The sequence below is a fragment of the Schistocerca piceifrons genome, chromosome 6 (genome assembly GCF_021461385.2).
Source record: "Schistocerca piceifrons isolate TAMUIC-IGC-003096 chromosome 6, iqSchPice1.1, whole genome shotgun sequence".
Lineage (NCBI taxonomy): Eukaryota > Metazoa > Arthropoda > Insecta > Orthoptera > Acrididae > Schistocerca > Schistocerca piceifrons.
In genome coordinates this window covers 593781777-593806331 of record NC_060143.1, presented here as the reverse complement: position 1 = coordinate 593806331, position 24555 = coordinate 593781777, and the positions used below count along the sequence as shown (strand labels likewise).

At 38.4% G+C, this 24555-nt stretch overlaps 1 protein-coding gene across 1 annotated transcript in view; it reads left to right on the top strand.

Annotated features, from left to right (window-relative positions):
* The first annotated feature begins 12684 nt into the window (after positions 1-12684).
* Positions 12685-24555, top strand: part of LOC124802539 (trifunctional enzyme subunit beta, mitochondrial) — a 76895-nt gene continuing 65024 nt past the window's right edge. Inside the window, exons 1-4 of the mRNA XM_047263398.1 lie at positions 12685-12845; positions 12964-13073; positions 13341-13509; positions 23372-23559. Of these exons, the coding sequence (XP_047119354.1) occupies positions 13004-13073; positions 13341-13509; positions 23372-23559 (427 nt within the window). The 5' untranslated portion in view covers positions 12685-12845; positions 12964-13003. The remainder of the gene's footprint in view (positions 12846-12963; positions 13074-13340; positions 13510-23371; positions 23560-24555) is intronic.

The window sequence follows — 24555 nt, the reverse complement described above, 5'->3', positions numbered from 1 at the left end:
TTTATTAATTGGAGTTGGACAATTGCGTATGGCATCAAGTTTTTTTCGGATCAGATAATATACCTTGTTCTGACACAACATGTCGTAAAAAGTTGACTTGCTCCCTACCAAAACCAAACTTTTTTAAATTGGCTGTTGCTGCATAATCTGCAAATCACTGACGTAACTGTTCAGAGTGTTCGATATGTTCTAACCAAGTGGTTGTGGCTATTAACATGTCATCTACACAAACAGTAACTTTGAGAAGCAATCCTGGTCCTAAAACCTTGTCCAATGCAGATATAAACACGCCTGCGCTAATGTTCAGTCCAAAAGGTAGAACACGGAATTCGTAACTTCTATCACCACCTGTATATTTTCGACTTTCTTCGTGGAGCTTTATTTGCCAGTAGGATTCTTGAGATCGAGTATGCTGAAATATTTTATGTTGTAAAACTTTAGAAGCTGTTTGTCCAAGTTGTCTGGTCTTATGCTTACTGGTACTGTAATCTTAGGGAAAGTCTGGTATCGAGAACTAATCTTAAAGTTTACTTACTGGTAATACAGGACTACAATAGGGTGAAAATGAAGGTTGTATAATTCCCTGTTTAATCATATGCTTGATCTTTTCCCTTACCGCCTGTCGTTTCGCCCATGGAATAGGATATGACATTACACAAAATGTTTTATGTGGATATACTTCAAATTTATATTCCTAGTCTTTGATTACTCCTGGCTCCTTACTGAAAACACTTGCATACTTTAATAACAAGTTAGAAAGTTCTTGTTGTTGCATATCATTTAATATGTCTGATTCACTTAGTTTCTGCTCTACCATTTCGTAACTAACCTCAGTGTTTGCTTCTTGCTTAGTATCAAATCTGTTTGTGGAACATATGGTTGGAGAGGAATACTGTACTATTACATTTGACTCTGGTTTGTTTCTGTTACTTTCATCACGTGTTTTGACTGAATCAACAGAAAAAACCTGAACCTTTACATAAAAGTGGCATTTACCATTACCTATGTCAATCTGTGTTTTGTATGTTCTAAGCTTGCCCATGCCAGTAAGACAATTAACTATAAGTTTGTCAATTATAAGAAAATTTCACTTCACTGTAAAATGTTCAATTTGTAGTGGAATAAATGTCTGATGTTTAATCAGTATAGTCTTACTGCCTGTAGCAGTTTGCACCTTGCGACTTTGGACAGGAGATGTTAGGAATTTCCCTCTCTTCTTCAGTTCACAGAAAAATGGATTTGACATTAGGTTGGTAGTTGAACGTGAATCTAAAATTAACTGTGTGTGAATATTAAATATTTCCACCTTAATGATTGGTTGTACTTGTTCTTCCTGGATATTATTTGTTTTATCTAACTCATGCTGATACAGATCATCCTTGATGTCACTCTGTTTGTCAAACCTTATGAAACATATTTATAGCTTTGCTTTGCCCCCATGCCCAGAGAGCTCAGTAATGTGGAGTTTAACTACGACTGGTTGGTGTTTTCCGATGGGGAAGTGTGACTTAATACATTACTTGGAGTAATTTGAGTTAGATACACTGTGTGGGTACTTCGCCAATTTGTGTTGTTAGTTGCTGTGCCGTTATTTTTCTGCCCAAAGGTCAGCTGTGCTGCAGCGTAAGGCATGTCATTGTTGCTGCGCATTGGCCACTGATGCGGCTGACTGTTTCTGTTTATGTTCAGCATAGGGCCTTGTGATGGTGGATTGTAATTCACTCGTGTGTTGAAATTACTCCTGTCGTCTTGAAATTTTTTTTTAAATCATTTGTTTTTTCCATTCCCATTTCTGTACTCATTACCTGTGGAAATGTAACTTTGTTGTTGTGTGTACCATCCTTGCTGTGTGTTTAGATTACAGTTTACTGACTAATTTACATAACTGTGTTAAGATGCGGGATTCAAAAACTCACGTCTGAGTCTCTCTTGCACTGCCTCAGACCAGTACTTGTCGAGAAAAGCTCTTTCAAATTGGATATAAGTGCTGCAACAATCGGCCACTTCAGTTGCCCATAAAAGAACGTCACCTTGCGTATATCCCACGCAAAATCTGATTTTCTGTGCTTCCGTCCAGTTGCGTGGAAATACATGACGAAAAGCACTGATAAATGCTACTGAATTCATTCTTTTACCTTTGGTAGTGAATGTGGGAAACTGTCCATGTCTCAACAAACCTTCATGTACAAAAATAGTTGCTATACACAGGGCATTTTAAGTCGTATTTATGTTGTTATTGTAGTTACCTGTAATTCCGATTGGTAATTGTTCAGGTATCCGATTTATGGGTATGTTTACATTTTTCACTCTACAACTGTCACTGGTACCTGCTGTGGGACTCGTGACAATTTGTGGATAAATACCGACAGGTTGTGGTTTGTTCACTGTAGCCTGTGGATTATTTACATGGATATTTCGAGATCCCGTAATATTTTCTTTTAAAAGATTGCGGATCCTATTTTCGGCAACTTGTAGGTTAATGTATACCTTGTTCAATCTTTCATTTTCTTTTTTCTGAATAGACTTTTCTACAACATCTGTGTATAACTTACAATCTGTTACTAACATCTCTGAAATGGTATTACCCTTATCTAATGTACCTGCTTCAGTTTGACTAATGATATCACTCAAATTTTCATTGATCTCTCTCTACTTCTTAGACATGCTGAGTCAACTTATAATGTTGCTACCCTTAGAGTAAGCTCTTCTACAGCTAGAGGTACTCTTCATAGTCTTTATTTCGTTTGTTAACGACGGTGGTTACCTTTTCTACTGTCGAAAGCAACTGGTTTTGTGTGGCTTCAATATTTGTGTTTGTGACTGTGATTTTCTTTCTCTGTTGCTCTACTAGATCATGATGCTCGTTAAAAGAATCTAACTTCTGTCTTATCTCCATAATGTTACCGTTAACTTCAGAAAGTACTTCATGCTTTACTTGTTTTTTCACATCATTCAATTTTTCGTCGATTTCAGTGCGAAAATTTTTCGCTAAGTCATCGAATTTCTGTGAGACCGTGTCTTGCAAATCCTTGAATACTTGTTTTTGTTCTTGTTTCCTTGTATTTAGATCTCCTGTAATAGTGTTTTGTTGCTGTTTTACCATGTTCATATCTTCTTCCATATCACTGAAATTTGTATTGATACTATCTAATTTCATGTTTATGGCAGATAATAACTACCATAGCTGTGTGGCAGTTGTACTGCCACACGCAGTTGCTGTCAGCTGTACTTTCCAAATTAATGTTTGTATTGTGACCAAGTGGTGTTTGTAACGTATTGTCAAAATTCATGTTGGAATCGCTCTCCAATGTTTCATTTGTAAGTGGTATCTCACTCTCAGAGGTGCATGAAATTGTCTCATCAATTATAAACCTTGTGTCATCAAAGTTATTCTGCTGTGGAGCATCGCTATCGTTTGTCACGCCTGTGACACGCATCTCTGACCTACTTAAACCTTCTGCAGTAGGCATGCAAGGCGCCTGAACATCAGTCGTTCGATGTCGCAATTCTATGCCCTCTTGGCTGGTTTTGCTTTCGCTATTGCTGTCAATAATGGACATATATTTATCTGCCACGCTCTACGAATATGCAAATAAATAAAATTTCACAAAAAACCTTAAAATTTCATATGCTAACTATTAAACTTGATAATCGTAATTTACACGATGTCAAAGCCTGTTTTACATCTATGATGATACGCAAACAATTGTATTGCAATTCTTTACGTTTTTACTGATAATGTGTAACACACTGGAAAAGTCCTGTAAGTTTTTCACAATAAAATTCAAGGAAGGGGATAATGAGAAAAAGGTTTCTATCTACATCAAAAGAGGCAGTACCAAGCTTAGCCATGCAAGCTACTTGCACAGCTGTCATACCTTTGCTGCAATGAACAAAACAGCTTACTGTGGAATATTTTATGAGACCTGGGTCCAATTCTCATTCCTTTCCAAAATTTTCTCCTCAGTTTTTGACTTTTTGTAATACTTACTCCCCGTCGTGATTCATACAGGCAATTATTTTTCATGATTCATAATAACACCATAGAAATTTCTTACTTTAACAATAGTTAATAAACACTGCTCACAATTGGTGCCCTGAAGTCCTTGCATACAGGTTGCATATAATACATGTATGAATGGAAAAAATTATTTGAAGCATATTACAATCGCATTATTAGGAATGTTGTGCTTGTATGATTTTTGGCTAATCAGACTTCCTCTCAGACTTCAAGGACACCAGTGCATATCAAAAATAAGAAAATCCTCCTTACTTGGTTCCCCTTCACTTCAGTAAAAGTACTTAATACTGATATCAAAACTTTTCTTATTTCGAAACATATATGATACAAAACACCCATGGCCTGTCATACTCCGAGCTGCACTTCTTAACGGAAACTTTTCCATATGAGAAAGTGAGAAACAAATCGTGTACAAAGAAAAATAAATGATGATTTCTTTTCCATTTGTCCGCCGCTTACTGCGCATTCATAATTAATATCTTTGCCAACGATTATGGTCGATCGGTGTTTAATTTTTTGTTTGTAACAAATTTTGACTTTACGAAAGCCTGGGGGTCTTTTACCATGTACGTACACAAGGGCTCGATATCACCAAGAAATTAATCACCTTGTTTGTGTATATATATCTTCCAGTGGTAGCGTGGGCACTTTTTTCAATAAAGTTTTGGCATTATTTATTTATTTATTATTTATTTATTTATTTATTGAGGAGCAAATCTCCAAGGTCGTGGAACATTTCAGTACATGAAATTGCAACATCAAAGTAATAAGAGATAAAAATAAATGTTCATGAACCTTAAAAAAGTCAGTCCATAAGTTTAAGTAAATGCTATCAGCAATACAATAAAAATCAGCTTAATTTTCAAGGAACTCATTGACAGAATAGAAGGGGTGACCCATGAGGGAACTCTTCAGTTTCGATTTGAATGCACGTGAATTAATGCTAAGATTTTTGAATTCGAGTGGCAGCTTATTGAAAATGGATGCAGCAGTATTTACCGAATGAAACTAATATTGGTAACAAGAAGCGATAATAAGGAATATATGTATTGAGAAGCCAATGTCAAAATACCCAGACTCGTGAACAGAGGTCGACAAGGGGTTCATGAACTTACACCACTTATTGCCCGAACCACCCATTTCTGAGCCAAAAATATCCTTTTAGAATGGGGAGAGTTACCCCAGAATACAATACCACATGACAATAGCGAATTAAAGTAAGCAAAGTAGACTAATTTTCGTGTTGAACGATCACTCACTTCTGATACCGTTTGAATAGCAAAAATGGCAGTATTAAGTGTTTGAACAAGATCCTGAACGTGGGCTTTCCACGACAGCTTACTATCTATCTGAACACCTAGAAATTTGAAATGTTCAGTTTCATTAATCGTATGCGCGTTCTGTGAAATTAAAATGTCAGGTTTTGTTGAATTGTGTGTTAGAAACTGTAAATACTGAGTCTTACTGTGATTTAGAGTTAGTTTATTTTGTACAAGCCGTGAACTGAGGTCATGTACTGCACTGTTTGAAACCGAGCCAATGTTGCATACAACATCCTTTACTACCAAGCAAGTGTCATCAGCAAACATAAATATTTATGAGTTACCGATAGTACTAGAGGACATATCATTTATATAAATAAGGAACAGGAGTGGCCCCAAGACTGATCCCTGCCCCCCCCCCCCCCACTTGACAGTACCCCACTCAGACCCCACATCACAGCCATTATCAACATTGTGAATAATGACCTTTTGCTGCCTGTTGCTGAAGTAAGAGGTAAACCAATTGTGAGCTACTCCCTGTGTTCCGTAATGGTCCAACTTCTGGAGCAATATTGTGTGATCAACCCAATCAAGTGCCTTAGATAAATCAAAAAGTATGCCAAGCGTTCGAAACCTTTTGTTTAACCCATCCAGTACCTCACAGAGAAAAGAGAATATAGCATTTTCAGTGGTTAAACGATTTCTAAACCCGAACTGTACATTTGATAGAAAATAGTGTGATATAAAATAATCAATTATCCTTAAATACATAGCCTTTTCAATAACTTTTGCAAACACTGATAGCATAGAAATAGGTCTCAAATTATCTACATTATCCCTTTCTCCCTTTTTATAAAGCGGCTTTACTACTGAATACTTTAATCGCTCAGGAAACTGACCATTACTAAAGGAAAAATTACAAATATGGCTAAATACAGGGCTGACATGTGCAGCACAATACTTTAATATTCTGCTAGACACTCCATCATAACCTTGAGAGTCCTTAGTCTTCAGTGACTTAATTATTGACTCGATCTCCCTCTTGTCTGTATCACAGAGGAGTAATTCAGACATCAATCTCGGAAAGGCATTTGCCAAGAAAGTTATATGATTTTCTGTAGAAACTAAATTTTTATTTTATTCACCAGCAATGCTCAGAAAATGATTGTTAAATACTGTACATAAATCTGATTTATCAGTAACAGAAATATTTTTACTGGGAACTGACTTTATATCATTGACCTTGTGTTGCTGACCAGACGCTTCCTTCACAACAGACCATATGGTTTGAATTTTATCCTGTGAATTAGCTATTCTATTTGCATACCACATACTCTTTGCCTTCCTGATAACATTTTTAAGCACCTTACAATACTTTTTGTAATGGGTTACTGTTGCTTGATTGTGAGTACTTCTAGCATTTTGATATAATTCCCGCTTTGTTCTACATGATATCCTTAACTCATTAGTCAGCCACCCGTGCTGCCCATTACTGCTAGTACCCCATTTAGAATGTTCTAATGGAAATTAACTCTCAAAGAGCATGAGAAATGTGTTAAGGAATGTATTGTATTTATCATTGATGTTATCGGCACTATAAACATCCTGCCACTCTTGTTCCTTGACAAGGTTTAAAAACTCTTTATTGCTGTTGGATTAACTTTCCTACATAGTTTGTATTTAAATATGACCTTGGTTTGAGTACAAAAGCCTTTTAGTGTTAAAATTTTTGCATCATGGTTTGAAAGGTCATTCACGCTTTTACTTACAGAATGCCCATCTAGTAATGAAGAATGAATAAAAATATTGTAAATGGCTGTGCTACTGTCCCCTTGTTGAAAAAAAACATTTTGCATCAGATCATTTGAATTTAGGAGATCTACCAATATCCTTTTTGTTGCACCATCATATAAAAATTTTTTATTGAAGTCGCCGAATGTAACTAGTTTCTGGTACTTCCTACAAAGTGAATCAATAACCCTCTGCACCTTGAGCAGAAATGCTCTGAAGTTAGAGTTAGGGTACCTACAAAAAATAACAATTAGAAGTTTAGTTTCACCAAATTCAACTACCACTACACAACATTCAAATACTTGCTCAGTGCAGTGTCGTGAAACATCTACGGACTCAAATGGAATACTGTTTTTACGTACAGAGCCACTCACCCACCCCACAGGGAACTCCTTGAAAAACAGCCAGCTAATCTGTAGCCTGGTAAAGGAAGCCTCTGAATTGTCAAATTATTTAAGTGGTGCTGTCATTACCAATAATTTCATAGTCCACATCTATAAGCAGTTCACTAACTTTATCTCTAATACCTTTTATATTCTGATGAAATATGCTAATTCCTTCTCTACTTGGAAACATTACATCCTCTGAAGGTGAGCCCTTAGTCAGAGGGACTTCCTTTAAGCAGGTATACTTATCAGCTGACTTCAATCTAAAAAAGGTGCACCTCTAACACCAACTACTACAGGAATTTTTCCATGAGTGACACCACCACCACCACCACCACCACCACCACCACCACCACCGCCACGACCACCACCCACTACACTGTCACCTATAAGCTTAGTCAGCATCCCATTCCCATACCTTTTGAGGTGCAGGCCATGCCTAGTGAAACCCGATCTACTGATAGACCCAACTGGCACCACAGAGATGTGACCCATGCCCTCTGCCATCTGCGCCCTCTCCAGCCCCATGTTAACGCGCCTAACAGCCGCATTAAGGTGAGGTCGATCATGACCCTGAAACAGTTGCACGAAATGCACATTAGTGCCACCAGTTTGAGTATCTGTCTTTACCAGGTGACCACCTACATCATATTCCCCGTCCCTATCGAGACTGTTCCCTGCTCCACCCACTATCACCACCTGACCCTCCTTCGTAAAATTCCTACATAACTCCCCTATGCTGTCAGTCACCTGAGCCAACACTGCACTAGGCTTCACAATGCTGGTGACCTGGTACTCACCAACACTTCCTGCAACTGCTGGCCCACACCTCTACTGTGAGAACTACCTAGCAGCAGAACCTTCTGCTTTCTGCTAGACTTTGCGACTAACTAGCCCTCCTATTTACTGAGGACTGCTGCATGTTCCCTACATCCACAGCTACACGAGGCTCCTCTCCACTCAACTCTGACAGTGGTCATATCTATTGCATGTGCACAAAGTAACAGTGTATGAATACCTCCTATCCCTAGCTGCCTTCTTGCCAACTGCCAGTTCCCATTCCCCACCACACTTTACCCTCCTGAACCTACCTCTAGTTCCTCCTTTGCGCATTGTAACTGCGCCTGAAGGGCACATATCTTATGCTCCTGCTCCTCTATCAACTTATTACTACTACAGATTCTGCATTCCCAGGAGACGATCTCACTAAAATGACCACTGGCTTCCTCACTGCGTTCCCCCTAATGAAAATACTTTGAACAAATCCCACACCGTAACCCACTACTCACAAACCTATGACAGAGCCCACACGTCTCACTCATGGTAAAATTTTACAGTTACTGAAAAAACTATATGTCTACGTTAGAAAAGTACAGTTACACCAGTAGAACTATTTAAGAACTATCAATAATGGTCTCGAAAGTTTCTGCCTATTAAGAAAGCAACTACGACACCACAGCTAATAGCAGTACCAACAAAATTTCACAAAATTATTTGCTAAAACCAAAAAATTCAAATCGCCACTGGAACACTAAGCGAAGTTAAAACACTGAATGAAAATGTTACTGAAATGTTTCACTAGAAACAATAATAAACGTCAGTTGAAAACTAAATTACGAAATTTATTAAACGACTTTGACAAACAGAAACTCTAAAAAAACACAGCGAGCGAACGACTACAAAAGTTTATTAAATCGTTATTTCGCCACAAACGGCACGCAACACCGCTAAAAACTATTAAATTTAATAACTGTATTACAGAGCACAAATAAGTTTGTCAGTACTTAGCTTTATAACCGCTAAAGCTGCAGTGCACGCTACAAAATGTAAACACACTCCTGAAGCGTGAGGCTTGGACAAACGACGCAACCACACTCACGAATAATAGACCACCTGAGTCAATAACACAGGAAGAAAGACTGAGATTAATGAAAATCCACTAATAACTTACTTTTATGGCAAATATTAACACAAATAAAACTTTAAAATACGTAAATGAAGTCTAAAATTTTATAAAATATTAACGAGCAATTTCAACAGCAGTGCAGCATACGTGATGTCACACCAAAAGGACATCCTATTGGTCAATAGTGCAACAAGAGTTACTACAAAGTCTGCATCAGTAACTGACCATGTGGCCACAAATATGGACAGGGAAAAATGTGATGTAACTGTAAAATATCTCAGACTATCAGACCATCTCTGTCAAATAACAAAAGTAAAACCAGGCAGCGAATCATTCCCTAAACTACAAGCCTACAAAGGACATCTAACAGTAATCAAAATAAAAGGTTTATCAAAACAAATAGTAAAACAGAACTGGGATGAAGTGTATAAGGAAAAAAATGTAAATATGAAATTCTCTAAATTCTCCACATTATTTAAATTGATCATTGAAAAGGCATTTCCAAAAGAATGCATGTCTTTATCAACATCTCACAAAAATGGATGGGTAACAGTAGGTATTAAGAAGTCCTCCAAAACACTGAAAAAGTCGCAATGATACGGAATTCTTAAATTTCTGTCATAGATACAACAAGATCTATGACAAGGTGCTTATCTGTCATTTAATGACATAATAATATATAATGCAGAGAATAAAAGGAAAGCAGTCTGCGATGTTATAAAAATGGAAATTGGGAGAGGTAAACAAATGCAGAAAAACGCTCTGCTAAGGGAGGGTGATAAGGTAATAAATGATCCACAATAACTAGCAAACTATGTAAACGAGCATTTTCAAGTATTGCAGCGAAGTTACAGCAAAAATTCCCCAAAACAAATATAACACGTGCAAATAATAAAGGGGTGAAGAGATGGTGAGTTAGGGTAAAGTCGAGATGCACAACAGAGAGTGAGGGAATAATAGAAGATTGGAATAAATAGATATCTAGCCAATGCCAGGTACCTCATCTAGTAGGAAATAAAATTGACTTGAAGAAAAATGACTTTCAAAACATGTAGAAAACAGCTGTGATCATGTCTCATGTTACATAATACGTTTAAGTATAAGTCAATTTTCTGTTATTAACAATCTGTTCACAAAGTCAATGCAGCAACATTTCATCGGGCAATTAAAGTGTTACAATATATGAGTCACTGAGGGTGGCAACAGAGAACATTCTACATGTAATGGTCTGAATGATATCGACTACAATGATAAGTGCTAGAAAGTCAGTAGTAAACCTCTCGCTTCTTTACTATAGCTAGTCTATTAGAGGTTCATAACACATCATTTACGTGGTTTATTAGTTAATAAAAAGACCTGGACATCTGCAGCCCGAGGTGCCACATCATATTGTTAGTTTTGGCCCTCGGGCAAAAAAGTTTGACGACTACTGCTCTAGAAAATTTTTTGTAACTGCTTTTTCAATATTTTCATATTGTACTTCAACATTGTCATCTTCTGGAATCGCTTTTAGTTCATTTTCTAATCTATGTTGAAATAAATCCTCGATGCTGAACTGATTCAGGAGAAAGAGCTTATACCTTGCCTGCTCTAATTTCTCATGATTGCTGTGGTCAGCCACTTGTCCAGCTGTTGGCGGTTTTCTCCTAAATGGGTATGTTAACTTTGCTAAAACAAAGTAGTGATCAGCCCACAATTGGCTCTCTGCATGACTCTACAATCATGCTTGGTAATGACGTAATCAATTATTGATTTCTGCTGTAATGATGGTCTCTCCAATGTATATCTATGGATATCTTTATATGAATAGTGTGTGTTCAGAATTTTCAAGCCATATTGGTTACAGAATTCTACAACATTAACTCCAGAACTATTAATAACATTTTCTCCGCATCTTCCTACTACTCCATCATTTACTTGTGAGCCAATCCTCGCATTAAAATCTCCTGCTATTATTACTTCTTGGTGTTTTTTGACTTGGTTCAGTAGATGGTCTAATTTCTGGTAGAAATGGACTTTGGTTTGCTGTACCACATCGTCCTTTGGTGCATACATCCTTATTATAACTGTTTCAATGCCATGTAACTTGATGGTAATAATGACAATTATTTTGCATATAAATGCTCATTTTATGTTTATCAACTCCAGTCCAAAAATGGATGAAATTTCCAAATTTCGCATTCCTTTCTTCCTTCTTTTTTGTTTCTGACAGAATAATTATGTCCACCTTCAATTGACTAATTTCATTCTCAATTTCAGTGTGTTTATTTGTCAGGCTTTGAACATTCCATGTACCAACTCTCAATATTCTAATAACCCTTCAATATTCTAATAGCCCTTCTTTGAAGTTTGAAAGCTTGTTTTGGCATACCTGTATTTCCTCAGAAGATCACACCGTATCTAACCTAACTGTTCATATAAGCATAATGCGAACACAACAATGATTCAGTATTGCAACATTGCTGAAGCATTCTTAGCACATAGCAACATTATTTACTTTTTTACTCAAAACTTGTAGATGCTGTTCCCATCTCAAGTGCTCATCCACCCATATACCTAGGAATTTTGTGTATGGAGCTTGTGCAATAACATAGCTCCCCAACTCAGTTTTTACTCTTCTTCTAATTTCACTTTTAATATTACTGAAATTCATCAATACTATTTTATCCTTCTTCATTATCAAAGCATTGTCGCTAAACCATTTTCCTGGCTCATTTATTGTCCTAGAAACACTCTGCTGCAGATTATCCTCCCTGTATGCTTCTATAAAAATAGTAGTGTCATCAGCGAGCATCACCGTTTCTGCAACTGATAGATGGTTTGGCAAATTACTTATATACACCAAGAACAACAGAGGGCCTAACACGGAAATGTGGGACACTCCATAGCTAGTTTTTTTGAAATCTGAAATTTAGTCTTTTCCTTCATGAGATATTTGTACTTTCTGTTGTCTATCAGATGGATGCGACTTGAACCAAGTCCCGGGCCCACATAAAAATTCTAGTTTCATAAGCAATAAGTCATGGCTGATTAGATCAAACGCTTTAAATAAATCTAAGAATATCCCATAGCTTAATTCATTCTTGTCCTAGGCATTTTGGACCGTTTTCATAAATTAGAAGACTTGCGTTTCTGTGGATCTGTTCTTTGTGAATCCATTTTGAGCATTAGCTTTGAGTTCCATTCCGTCAAGTGTGAATCGATCTAGATACATATTCAGATGGGTAGTTGAGACATTATTCACAGATGTAAATCATTCCTGTGGGGTATCAGCAAGATTTTGAATTTCACACTTTTAATTGTGATATATACAAAATCTGTAGTAAAAATGTAATTTTTTGTGACGAGAACCGCGTGCGCATGCGTTAGCGCAGGGATATCGAACTTCGGCGTGCGATATGACCCAGTGGAGCACAGCAGTCATTCGAGATTCCTAAATCATCCAGTAGAGTTGTGTTTTGTAGCTGTTGTCACGAAGTGTAGGCCATTTATTCAAGTTTTTGACTAATCTAAATCTTAATTAGATATGTTTAGTTGTTTTTATTTACAATAGTTTAGAAGACATTAATGGTCTTTAACTCGAACTCTGTATTGCAGGAAAGAGGCCGAGACTTCAGTTTCGGCCGTTGGTGTAGGGATGATGGCGTGCATGGCTGTTGGAAATGGCTTGCTGAGGAGTACGCTTAAAGTTTCCCCTGTTATTTCGGGTAAGTTTCATAATTATACACAGATTAATAGTTGCTAGTTAATTTTAGGTATATTATTCCTGTATGCGTTCGCAGTATTGTGGTACAAGGTTCACTCAGTTGGTCGTTAACCTTTGACCGACTGTAGCAATAATTCGCCTGTTCACACCTATTATTTATAGTACCTGGGCTGTTGCTATTGCCCAACTAATTTCTCTCTAAGATTTTTTTTTGAAAATTTGTTGGTGCCATAGCACCAATAATCATAAATGTAACAAAAATTTACAGGCTCGGCAAGATGTTTAAGTGTTACCTCTGCCGCACCTGGAAAGAAATCAGTTGTGGACAAGACTGGGAAGAATGTAGTTTTCGTAGATGGGGTCCGGACACCATTTCTGCTGTCCGGAACAGATTATGCCAAGTTAATGCCACATGAGTTGGCAAAAAATGCATTATTGTAAGTATACACACCCTCACTGATGTAACAATTTGATTACTTCGGTTTTGCTACAAGAATGTTGATATCATTTTAGCATAGATAATTTTTTGGGAGGTGCACTGTAACTTCTACATGTTGCTGTTGTGCAGAATTTGTGAGAGCTTGTAGTTGCGAAAGAAGTAAATAATGATTTCTATTCAGGCTCTGTAATCGTGGTATAAATTGTAGTTTGATAAGCTGTTCGTTAGGGGAACTGTGTAAATCACCATCAGCCGACAGTAAATCCTGTTTTTATGGGATACAAAGTTTCTTCAATAATTAGTAAAGTATGTCGTGATGACATGAGTCTCATAAATCTGGGCTAAGAAGAGCAAGGTGCAGTTTATGTATTTGGAACTTTCCATAACTTAAGATTTTGACAATGAATTAGGCCTCCATCAAATCTTGTTTTTTAATCAAATATTAATAGATCGCATGCAGTACAGTTATTACAAATTGCTTCTCAGTGATTGTGTGAATGGACAAGAATAGGTGAATACGGTATACTTAAGAAAATACTAGATGCAGGATATACAGTTCTTATGGCCTTACAACACTTAATTGTTCTTGGCCTCTTAAAGTTTCTCCCATTCTGTGTAGTTGCTGCCTACATGATCTACCTCTCTATTGTGTTCAAACCAGCTACTATTCAAAAACCTTTTCTTTTTCCATTCTTCCCGTATCTGCCCTAAGGACATGACCAAGGCAGGCTATTCTACTTTTTATTTATCTTAGATTGTCAGCTCCTTTTATGGAATGGTCCAGTGTGGCATTCGTCTAGATTTCCAGAAACCATTGTTACTATGAACTGCCCCATAGGTCTTTTGCGGAACTTTTTATTGAAATGTCCTTTGCTGCTGCTCATGAGTAACATCTGTAGTTAAAGCTGCACTTATTGTGACCCTATAATTTTGCAATTTCACTATTTAAAACCTAGAGGCCAACAATTTGTTGAATTTGTGGAAGCATCTGTTACTACTTAAGGTACATATTTTAAGGCAAAATTGAATTTGTCCTGTTAATATTGGATCCCGATATTCTGCACATTTTCAAAGTTGAGACTTGATGCTGATAGTTTACCTGAATTATTATTTTCCTTCCTTGTGATCCCTTCATTCCATCGACGATTACGTTTCTATGTTATGTGGATTCTTTAGCTCACATATTGTTCTGTCCAGTGAAACTCTTATTCTGGTAAGCCCATTTGTCACATCAGCATATGCTCATATGAACTGACTTTCAGCCCATGCACCAAATATTTGAAGCTTCTGAATGACTGCTGCAAGAGTCTGGCCGAAAAGCATTGTTGAGAGTGGGTTCCTTTGTCCAACACTTGCACTGCAGCCTTGGAACCAGCAAATGTTGCAAAGAGCAACATACTTCGATGCTATGCTAAGCACCAACAAATTTTTTAGTATTTCAGCTCTGTAAAGACTATCAAAGGCCTAAAGTCTGCATAGAGCTTAGGAAGCTCCATATTATTCTCATGTATTTTCCTGACAGCAAATATGATTTGTTGTTGATCTCATACACTGAAATCCATATATTCTACCGGAATCTCTTTTGCAAATGCTGCTGGCATATTGCGTACAATCCTTTAAAGTGTGTTTCTTTCTAATGTATTTACTAAATGTATCGGGGGCTCATTTACGGTATTTCCTACATGAATAAGGGTAAAAATTTCTGGACATGTTGATGTGGAGTGATGTTTCTTGGGGGGTTGCAGCCTGAAATGCTGGTTAGCTCTGTTAAGTCTTTGAGTGTGGCTTCTATGGAGTAGTACTTTGGGGGTCTCAGAAGGCTATCTGTCCAGCCCTACCAATATCCCCATAATTTTCACATTGCGCTGCATACAACGGGAATCGGCAGAGCTGCTGAACCTTCGCTACTGAATCGTTGTTGCTGTACATCCCTATAATCAACATTTAGTATTGTTGTCCTAGTGGTTTAGAAACTTTTTTGTTTCTAGCTTTGGCAATTTCATCTTACATACGAATAAGTTTGTAAATGTCTTGCTAGAGTGCTCTCGAATATGAAACAAATATCACCTACTGAGAGTTTCACGAATGAATGGAGAAAATGTGTGAAAAGTAATGGAGAAAATAAGAGTGTGAAAAATATTCTGATACTGTTATTAGCAAGTTTTTTGATTGTGTTGTACCCGAATATTATTTAGTTTCAATTTTCTTGTTTATAACTGCAGCATATTGAGTGTCTGGAAACAGCACTATATGAATTCAGTCCACAATGATTTGGAACAAGAGCTTGAAAGAGCTATTCTCTCTCTCTCTCTCTCTCTCTCTCTCTCTCACTCACTCTCACACACACACACACACACACACACACACACACACACACACACACACAGTGTGAGGAAATATGATGGTTGATAAATATGCTAGGCCTACATATAGATTTTAACTTGTAGCTAGCTTTTGATCTTAATCATAGTTCGTTATGAAACAGAGAGAAGATTGAGTATGTAAACTATTGACTAGTGTGATAGTGAGCCCCTCCTAAAATCTGGGTTGTGATAATTGAATGCTCTGTAGTGTAGTGCAAGGTCTGGGTTAGTTCCGATCGTAAAATGTCGCAGACTTCCCCAGTATGGACACAGTGAGCTGTCGCTGCAAGAGATAGAGTATAGTAATATTATGAAAAGGAAAGTTGCTACTCAACATATAGTGGAGGTGCTGAGTCACAGATAGACACAACAAAAAGACTGTCATATAGATTTCAGCCAGCAAGGCCTTCGTCAAAAATAGACTGATACACACGTGACTGCAGTCTCGGCTAACTGAAGCCACACTGCATTGGTGTGTGTGTGTGTGTGTGTGTGTGTGTGTGTGTGTGTGTGTGTGTGTGTGTGTAGGGGCGCACACCCGACGAAGGCCTTACTGGCTGAAAGCTTTATTTGAGACAGTCTTTTTGTCGCCGATCTGGGACTCGATATCTCCATTATATGGTGAGTAGCAACTTTCCTTTTCACCCTATTGCTACATTCCATCCTGGATTTTCCAGTGTTAGAAAACATTATAGGTTACATTCAGCAGTGTAATTGCTTAGTAATAATTAAAACTGGTCCTGTCTCTTTTCCTATTCATAGGTTTAATTATACCTAAAGTGCACTCTTCTGCCATTCTTTCCCGATTCCATCTTAACTATTTTGTGGATTTGTGTATAGAGACCAGTTCTGTGATAATTACATCAGTGCCTCGTGCTTTGTAATTCTTTAGACAGTGTAATATCTTCTGTCCTTCCTCTTAATATGAGCTGTTTCATGTTTCAGATCTACGGAGTAAGAGTGTAGCTGCTTACATCTGGCTGTAGTATTGCCTTTGAAAATTCCCTTGAAGTACTTGCTTCGTACATTCAGGACATTTGGTTTACCTGTTGGCAAATTTTCCTCTTTGTCCTTACATGCTATTGTTCTTACAAGGGAACCTCCTCATCGCACCCCCCCCCTCAGATTTAGTTATAAGTTGGCCTTGATAAACTGAACACAGATCAATTGAGAAAACAGGAAGAAATTGTGTGGAACTGTGAAAAAATAAGCAAAATATACAAACTGATTAGTCCATGGGCCACATAGACATCATGGAGAGTGTGAGCTCAGAAGCGCCGTGGTAGCGTGAGCAGCTGCAGAACGAGAGGTTCTTGGTTCAAGCCTTCCCTCGAGTGGAAATTTTACTTTCTTTATTTTTGCATAGTTATTATCTGTCTGTTCGTTCATTGACGTCCCTGTTCACTGTAATAAGTTTAGTGTCTGTGTTTTGCGACCGCATCGCAAAACCGTGCGATTAGTAGACGAAAGGACGTGCCTCTCCGATGGGAACCGAAAACATTTGATCGCAAGGTCATAGGTCAACCGATTCCTCCACAGGAAAACACATCTGATATATTCTATACGACACTGGTGACGGCATGTGCGTCACATGACAGGAATATGTTGTCGACCCACCTAACTTGTACACTTGGCGAATGAGTAAAAAGATTCTTCTACCTTGCCCGATTTATGTTTTCTTGTGGATGTGATAATCACTCCCAAAAAAGTGATGAAAACATAAGAGTTTGTCACATAAACTGAAAATAAAAAATTAAACTTTTCACTCGATGGAAGATTTGAACCAACGACCTTTCGTTCCGCAGCTGCTCACGTTACCACGAGACCATGGCGCTCCTACGTTTTCAGTGTCCTTGATGTTGGCTATCTTCCGATGAACTACTCAGTTTGTATATTTTGCTTATTTTTCCACAGTTCCACACAACTTCTTCCTGTTTTCTCAATTGATCTGTGTTCAGTTTTTCAAGGCCTATCCACTGTGACAACTTATAACTAAATCTGAGGGGGGTGTGATGGGGAGGTTCCCTTGTTAGTTACTACTTTAATTTCTCTTTAAAATTGTCTATTTCCTCTTATCTTTCTCTTGTGGCATCTCTCTCCTTCTTTCTATGTATCCTTGCTGCCTCTGTTGTCTTAATTATATAATGCCTGAGTTGATTGTGTATTTTGTTTTAAACATTTCAGTCTTACTTCATTTTTCTGTTGTATTTCTGTCTATTTTTGCCATTATGCCACTGTTCTTTTCTAAATCTCCTTGATTCCCACAATACTTCACATGCTGTTCTCAAAAGGCATTTTTCATAGCATCCCATACTTTATCTGTATAGTCACACCATCTTTTGTATATAACTTATGTCTGTCATGATACTCTTGAACAGTAGATCAACCTTCAGTTGTTCTGTATTCCATTTCACTGTAGTTATATTTCTTTCGTCAGCTATTTCTGCCTCATTATTTCTCCTATTAGATAATTGCCAGAATCGGAATAAGCTGCTTGGTAAGTCCACGCATTTTCCATATTAGATTAAGGAAATTTGCAAGCTTTTGGAGCCAGTGGCTCCTCCTTTGGTAGAACAGGTGAAGGGGAAGGAAGAGGATGAAACAAATGGACTGGTGACGTTTAGGAAACTGGGAGAGATCAGAAAAGTTGCCGCGAGTCAGGGCAGACTTGTCTTTCCTTCTCATCCCATCTGGCAAGTCTTCCCAGACCTGTTGATCCTTGCTGTTTTTTGGAACTCTCCCCATTTACTAAACCTTCTCAGAACTTTTTCTTCATTCCTTTTCCTTTCCCTTCTGCCAGGAACAGCCACTGGCTCCGAAAGCTTACAAATTTCCCCAACATTTTTCTTCTTCCTCTTCTGTTGCTGCTTGGGGCATTATTTTTTACCTATCGACTATCATTACAATGCCATACTCTTAAGTTGTATCACCTTTTCCTTAGAATAAAGGGATAGTTTGAACCTGACCCCTTCTTTCACCTGGTTCCTGGAGTGCAACAAGTCCCATTCCGTACCTCAGTGTTCCTATCCAAAACAGTGTACACGTTTCATTTTCTAAATTTAAGGTGTGTGTGTGTCGTCCCCCCCCCCATGAACCATGGACCTTGTCGTTGGTGGGAAGGCTTGCGTGCCTCGATGACAGATAGCCGTACTGTAGGTGCAACGACAACGGAGGGATATCTGTTGCTAGGCCAGACAAACGTGTGGTTCCTGAAGACGGGCAGTAGGCAGGGGCAACAGTCTGGATGATTGACTGGTCTGGCCCTGTAACGCTAACCAAAATGGCCTTGCTGTTGTGGTATTGCGAACAGCTGAAAGCAAGGGGAAACTACAGCCGTAATTTTTCCCGAGGGCATGAAGCTTTACTGTATGATGAGATGATGATGGCGTCCTCTTGGGTAAAATATTCCGGAGGTAAAATAGGCCCCCATTCGGATCTCCGAGCGGGGACTACTCGGGACGACGTCGTTATCAGGAGAAAGAAAACTGGCGTTCTATGGATCAGAGCGTGGAATGCCCGATCCCTTAATCGGGCAGGTAGGTTAGAAAATTTAAAAAGGGAAATGGATAGGTTAAAGTTGGATATAGTGAGAATTAGTGAAGTTCGGTGGCAGGAGGAACAAGACTTTTGGTCAGGTGAATACAGGGTTATAGATACAAAATCAAATAGGGGTAACGCAGGAGTAGGTTTAATAAGGAATAAAAAAATAGGAGTGCGGGTAAGCTACTACAAACAGCATAGTGGACGCATTATTGTGGCCAAGATAGACACGAAGCCCACGCCTACTATAGTAGTAAAAGTTTATATGCCAACTAGCTCTGCAGATGATGAAGAAATTGAAGAAATGTATGATGAGATAAAAGAAATTATTCAGGTAGTGAAGGAAGACAAAAATTTAAGTCATGGGTGACTGGAATTTGACAGTAGGAAAAGGAAGAGAAGGAAACTTAGTAGGTGAATATGGAATGGGGGTGAGGAATGTAAGAGGAAGCCGCCTGGTAGAATTTTACACAGAGCATAACTTAATCATAGCTAACACTTAGTTCAAGAATCATGAAAGAAGGTTGTATACATGGAAGAAGTCTGGAGATGTTGGAAGGTGTCAGATTATACAATGGTAAAACAGAGATTCAGGAAGACATTTCCAGGGGCGTATGTGGACTCTGACCACAATCTGTTGGTTATGAACTGTAGGTTAAAACTGAAGGAAGAAACTGCAAAAAGTTGGGAATTTAAGGAGATGGGACCTGGATAAACTGAAAGAGCCAGAGGTTGTACAGAGATTCGGGGAGAGCATAAGTGAACCATTGACAGGAATGGGGAAAGAAATACAGTAGAAGAAGAATGGGTAGCTTTGATGAATGAAACAGTGAAGGCAGCAGAGGATCAAGTAGGTAAAAAGATGAGGGCTAGTAGAAATCCGTGGGTTACAGAAGAGATACTGAATTAAATTGATGAAAGGAGAAAATAAAAAAAAATGCAGAAAGTGAAGCAGGCAAAAAGGAATACAAACTTCTCAAAAATGAGATCGACAAGAAGTGCAAAATGGCTAAGCACGGATGCCTAGAGGACAAATGTATGGATGTAGAGGCTTATCTCACGAGTGGTAAGATAGAACTGCCTACAGGAAAATTAGAGACCTTTGGAGAAAAGAGAACCACTTGCATGAATATCAAGAGCTCAGATGGAAACCCAGTTCTAAGCAAAGAAGGGAAAGCAGAAAGCTGGAAGGAATATATAGAGGATCTATACAGGGGCGACATTCTTGAGGACAGTATAATGGAAATGGAAGAGGAGGTAGATGAAGATGAAATGGGAGATGTGATACTGCATAAAGAGTTTGACAGAGCACTGAAAGACCTGAGTCGAAACAAGGCCCCGGGAGTAGACAACATTCCATTAGAACTACTGACAGCCTTGGGAGAGCCAGTGCTGACAAAACTCTACCATCTGGTGAGCAAGATGTATGAGACAGGTGAAATTCCCTCAGACTTCAGGAAGAATATAATAATTCCAATCCCAAAGAAAGCAGGTGTTGACAGATGTGAAAATTACCGAACTATCAGTTTAATAAGTCACAGCTGCAAAATACTAACGCGAACTCTTTACAGACGAATGGAAAAACTGGTAGAAGCTGACCTCTGGGAAGATCAGTTTCGAATCCGTAGAAATGTTGGAACACGTGAGGCAATACTGACCCTACGACTTAACTTAGAAGGTAGATTAAGAAAAGGCAAACCTACGTTTCTAGCATTTGTAGACTTAGAGAAAGCTTTTGACAATGTTGACTGGAATACTCTTTCAAATTCTGAAGGTGGCAGGGGTAAATACAGGGAGCATAAGGCTATTTACAATTTGTACAAAAAGCAGATGGCAGTTATGAGTCGAGGGGCATGAAAGGGAAGCAGTGGTTGGGAAGGGAGTGAGACAGGGTTGCAGCCTATCCCCAATGTTATTCAATCTGTATCTTGAGCAAGCAGTAAAGGAAACAAAAGAAAAATTCGGAGTAGGTATTAAAGTCCATGGAGAATAAATAAAACCTTTAAGGTTCGCCGATGACATTGTAATTCTGTCAGACAGCAAAGGACTTGGAAGAGCAGTTGAACGGAATGGATAGTGTCTTGAAAGGAGGATATAAGATGAACATCAACAAAAGCAAAACGAGGATAATGGAATGTAGTCGAATTACGTCGGGTGATGCTGAGGGAATTAGATTAGGAAATGAGACACTTAAAGTAGTAAAGGAGTTTTGCTATTTGTGGAGCAAAATAACTGATGATGGTCGAAGTAGAGAGGATATAAAATGTAGACTGGCAATAGCAAGGAAAGCGTTTCTGAAGAAGAGAAATTTGTTAACATCGAGTATAGATTTAAGTGTGAGGAAGTTGTTTCTGCAAGTATTTGTATGGAGTGTTGCCGTGTTTGGAAGTGGTACATGGACGATAAATAGTTTGGATAAGAAGAGAATAGAAGCTGTTGAAATGTGGTGCTACAGAAGAATGCTGAAGATGAGGTGGGTAGATCACATAACTAACGAGGAGGTATTGAATAGGATTGGAGAGAAGAGAAATTTGTGGCACAACTTGACTAGAAGAAGGGATTGGTTGGTAGGACATGTTCTGAGGCATCAAGGGATCACCAATTTAGTACTGGAGGGCAGCGTGGAGGGTAAAAATTGTAGAGGGAGACCAAGAGATGAATACAGTAAGCAGATTCAGAAGGACGTAGGCTGGTGTAAGTACTCTAGAATTTCCCAAATCTCTTAAAAACTGTGGTAAAAATTGAGATAATTAACTATAAAATTCAAGTTTTCTCTAAACACGAAGTTTAAAACGTAACAGCCCATTCATTTTTCCATAGATTAAATAAATTCTAGATTTTCATACACCTGTAAATGTGGTTTGTAGGCTGTGCAAAATTCATCGAAGAATCTCTCTTACTTATGAAGAAAAGTGTACTTACAGGAACAAATGCAGCCAACAGTAAGTGAAAAAAATAGTCAAATTTCACATTAAAAAAATATTTTTTTTTTCCGCTGCTATGAGTGTGAATCCTGAATCCTTCCTGGTCATACTGACAAAGTTTTATGAATTTATTTGTAAAAGTATAGACAGTGTAAATTAAAATGTGCTGTGGTGCCTCTCCTTCTCGAAGTCAGCCAGTTTGGCATCCTATCTCCCCCCCCCCCCCCCCCTCCCCACACACAGCACCTGTGTATCCATACTTCTTTTCCTTGGTGCAATTCATTTTTGTGAGGCAATCTGCTGTGCCGTGTTAAGTTATTCATGATGATGATTCAGAGAGCGGGGGGTACCGACCCTGCACTCAGCTCGATTAGAAGGACCAGGCTTCCATTTCAGGAGATTGACAACCTAGACTGTAGAGCTGCCCTCACCTTTCCCTGGTGTGAAACACATGTTATCTACCTTCTTTGTCAAGGCGAATCAAGCTTAAGTGAACCTGCCATTATTTATGCTGTCGCTGGCATAACTGCCACTTCCTCAGAACAAAGAAGCCTACCTGTATGGCACAGAAGGTACCTTTGACAGTGCAGTGTCCCCTGGGGAGGGTACTACAAATATGTAGAATGAAACTGTCTGGCAAACTGAAGCTTAAATATTTGAATGTGGATCAATGACTGTGAGTTAATGTCTACGAAGTAAATGTGAAGTGTGCTCATGTGTCTTTCATTGCTTGCCAAGTCCAGAGTATAAGTTAATGTTTTTCCAAAGTTTATTAGGTTAAGCATGTTTATGTACCTGTTGGCTGATAGAATGTCATTCCAAACACTAATAGAAGAAAACAAGATTTCTGTGTCACCAGGTCATTGTTTGGTTAGTAATACATCTGTGTGTAGTATATATCATTTGACCTAACCATTATATAGATTTTTCTGTTACTAGCACTGACTTTAGGTGTGTTGACTAGCTCTAGTATTTTGCTTTGAGAAAAAGTGAAAAATGTGTTTGGAGTTATAGGTCATGTTGTTGTTTCCAGAGAAATTACAAGAAAGACTGGAATACCACAGGACTTAGTGGAGTATATAATATATGGTACGGTTATACAGGAAGTGAAGACTAGTAATATTGCACGTGATGCTGCTCTCTGTGCTGGATATCCATTAAACACACCTGCCCACACTGTGACAATGGCATGCATTAGTTCAAATGTTGCCATAACAACAGGTACTTCATTGAGCTTAATTTACCAAAACAAATTTCTTCTTGTTTGTGTGCTTAAATTTCAGGTTACATTTGTTCTCATTCTAGTAAAATTTTTATATTTTGTTTTGGGACTTCCTGCAGCTATATTACAAACTGTACTACAATCAACCACATTTTGAAGAGGTACTTCTTGTGCTGTATCAATAAAACTGCAGATTTTTATAATATACAAGTCACCAAACAGTATGTCAGCTTCAAAATTGTGGAAAAGGAGATGGTGGCTGCTATTCATAGCAAGCACGAGACACATGATCTAGTCAGCCAATTGCAACATTGCCTTTGTCACGTGCATACATACAGCATAGGAATAAGAAAAGCTATTCCTTCGATTATAATTTTTTTTGTCACAAATATGTAACAACGTCGTGTGTAGCTTCTATTTTTCCTCCATGGATGTGAATTAACTGGGATGGAAGAGCACAGCTTAAATTGCAGTCCCATTTCTATTCTTCGTTGTGTGAGAGGGTGTGGTTGTGCTTGGATGCAGTAGCACAGCTCTTAATTTCTGTCCCAAATATTTGGTTGTTTCGTCCGCCGAATGTGTTGTGATTTTTGTGTCTCCAGGAGTGTGATTAGGCTCTGTTTGACTGTTCCACCCCCCACCCCCCCTCACCACCACCCACCCTCCACTCCCCTCCTGCACCCCATATGTTGCAATTGGCAAGGGCTTGTTTAGACTGGAAGACAATAGAATTGCTACAAAATCCTGGTTGTGGTGACACTAATCTTTAGGTTTGCTCAAGGTCCAGGCTAGGTTGGTAAATGAATTTGGTTGGGAGTTGGTGAAGCCAACACATGTAGAAGCAAAAATACTGACTGTGATGACAGACAAGGTTTGTAGCTTAGCACACAGCAGTGAAATGTATAATCCTGTTGTGAACATTCATCCATTTTCCCTAATATTTACAATTTCTGTGTGCGTGGTTAGGTTGGGGCCTAGGAGTAAAATTTCAGTTG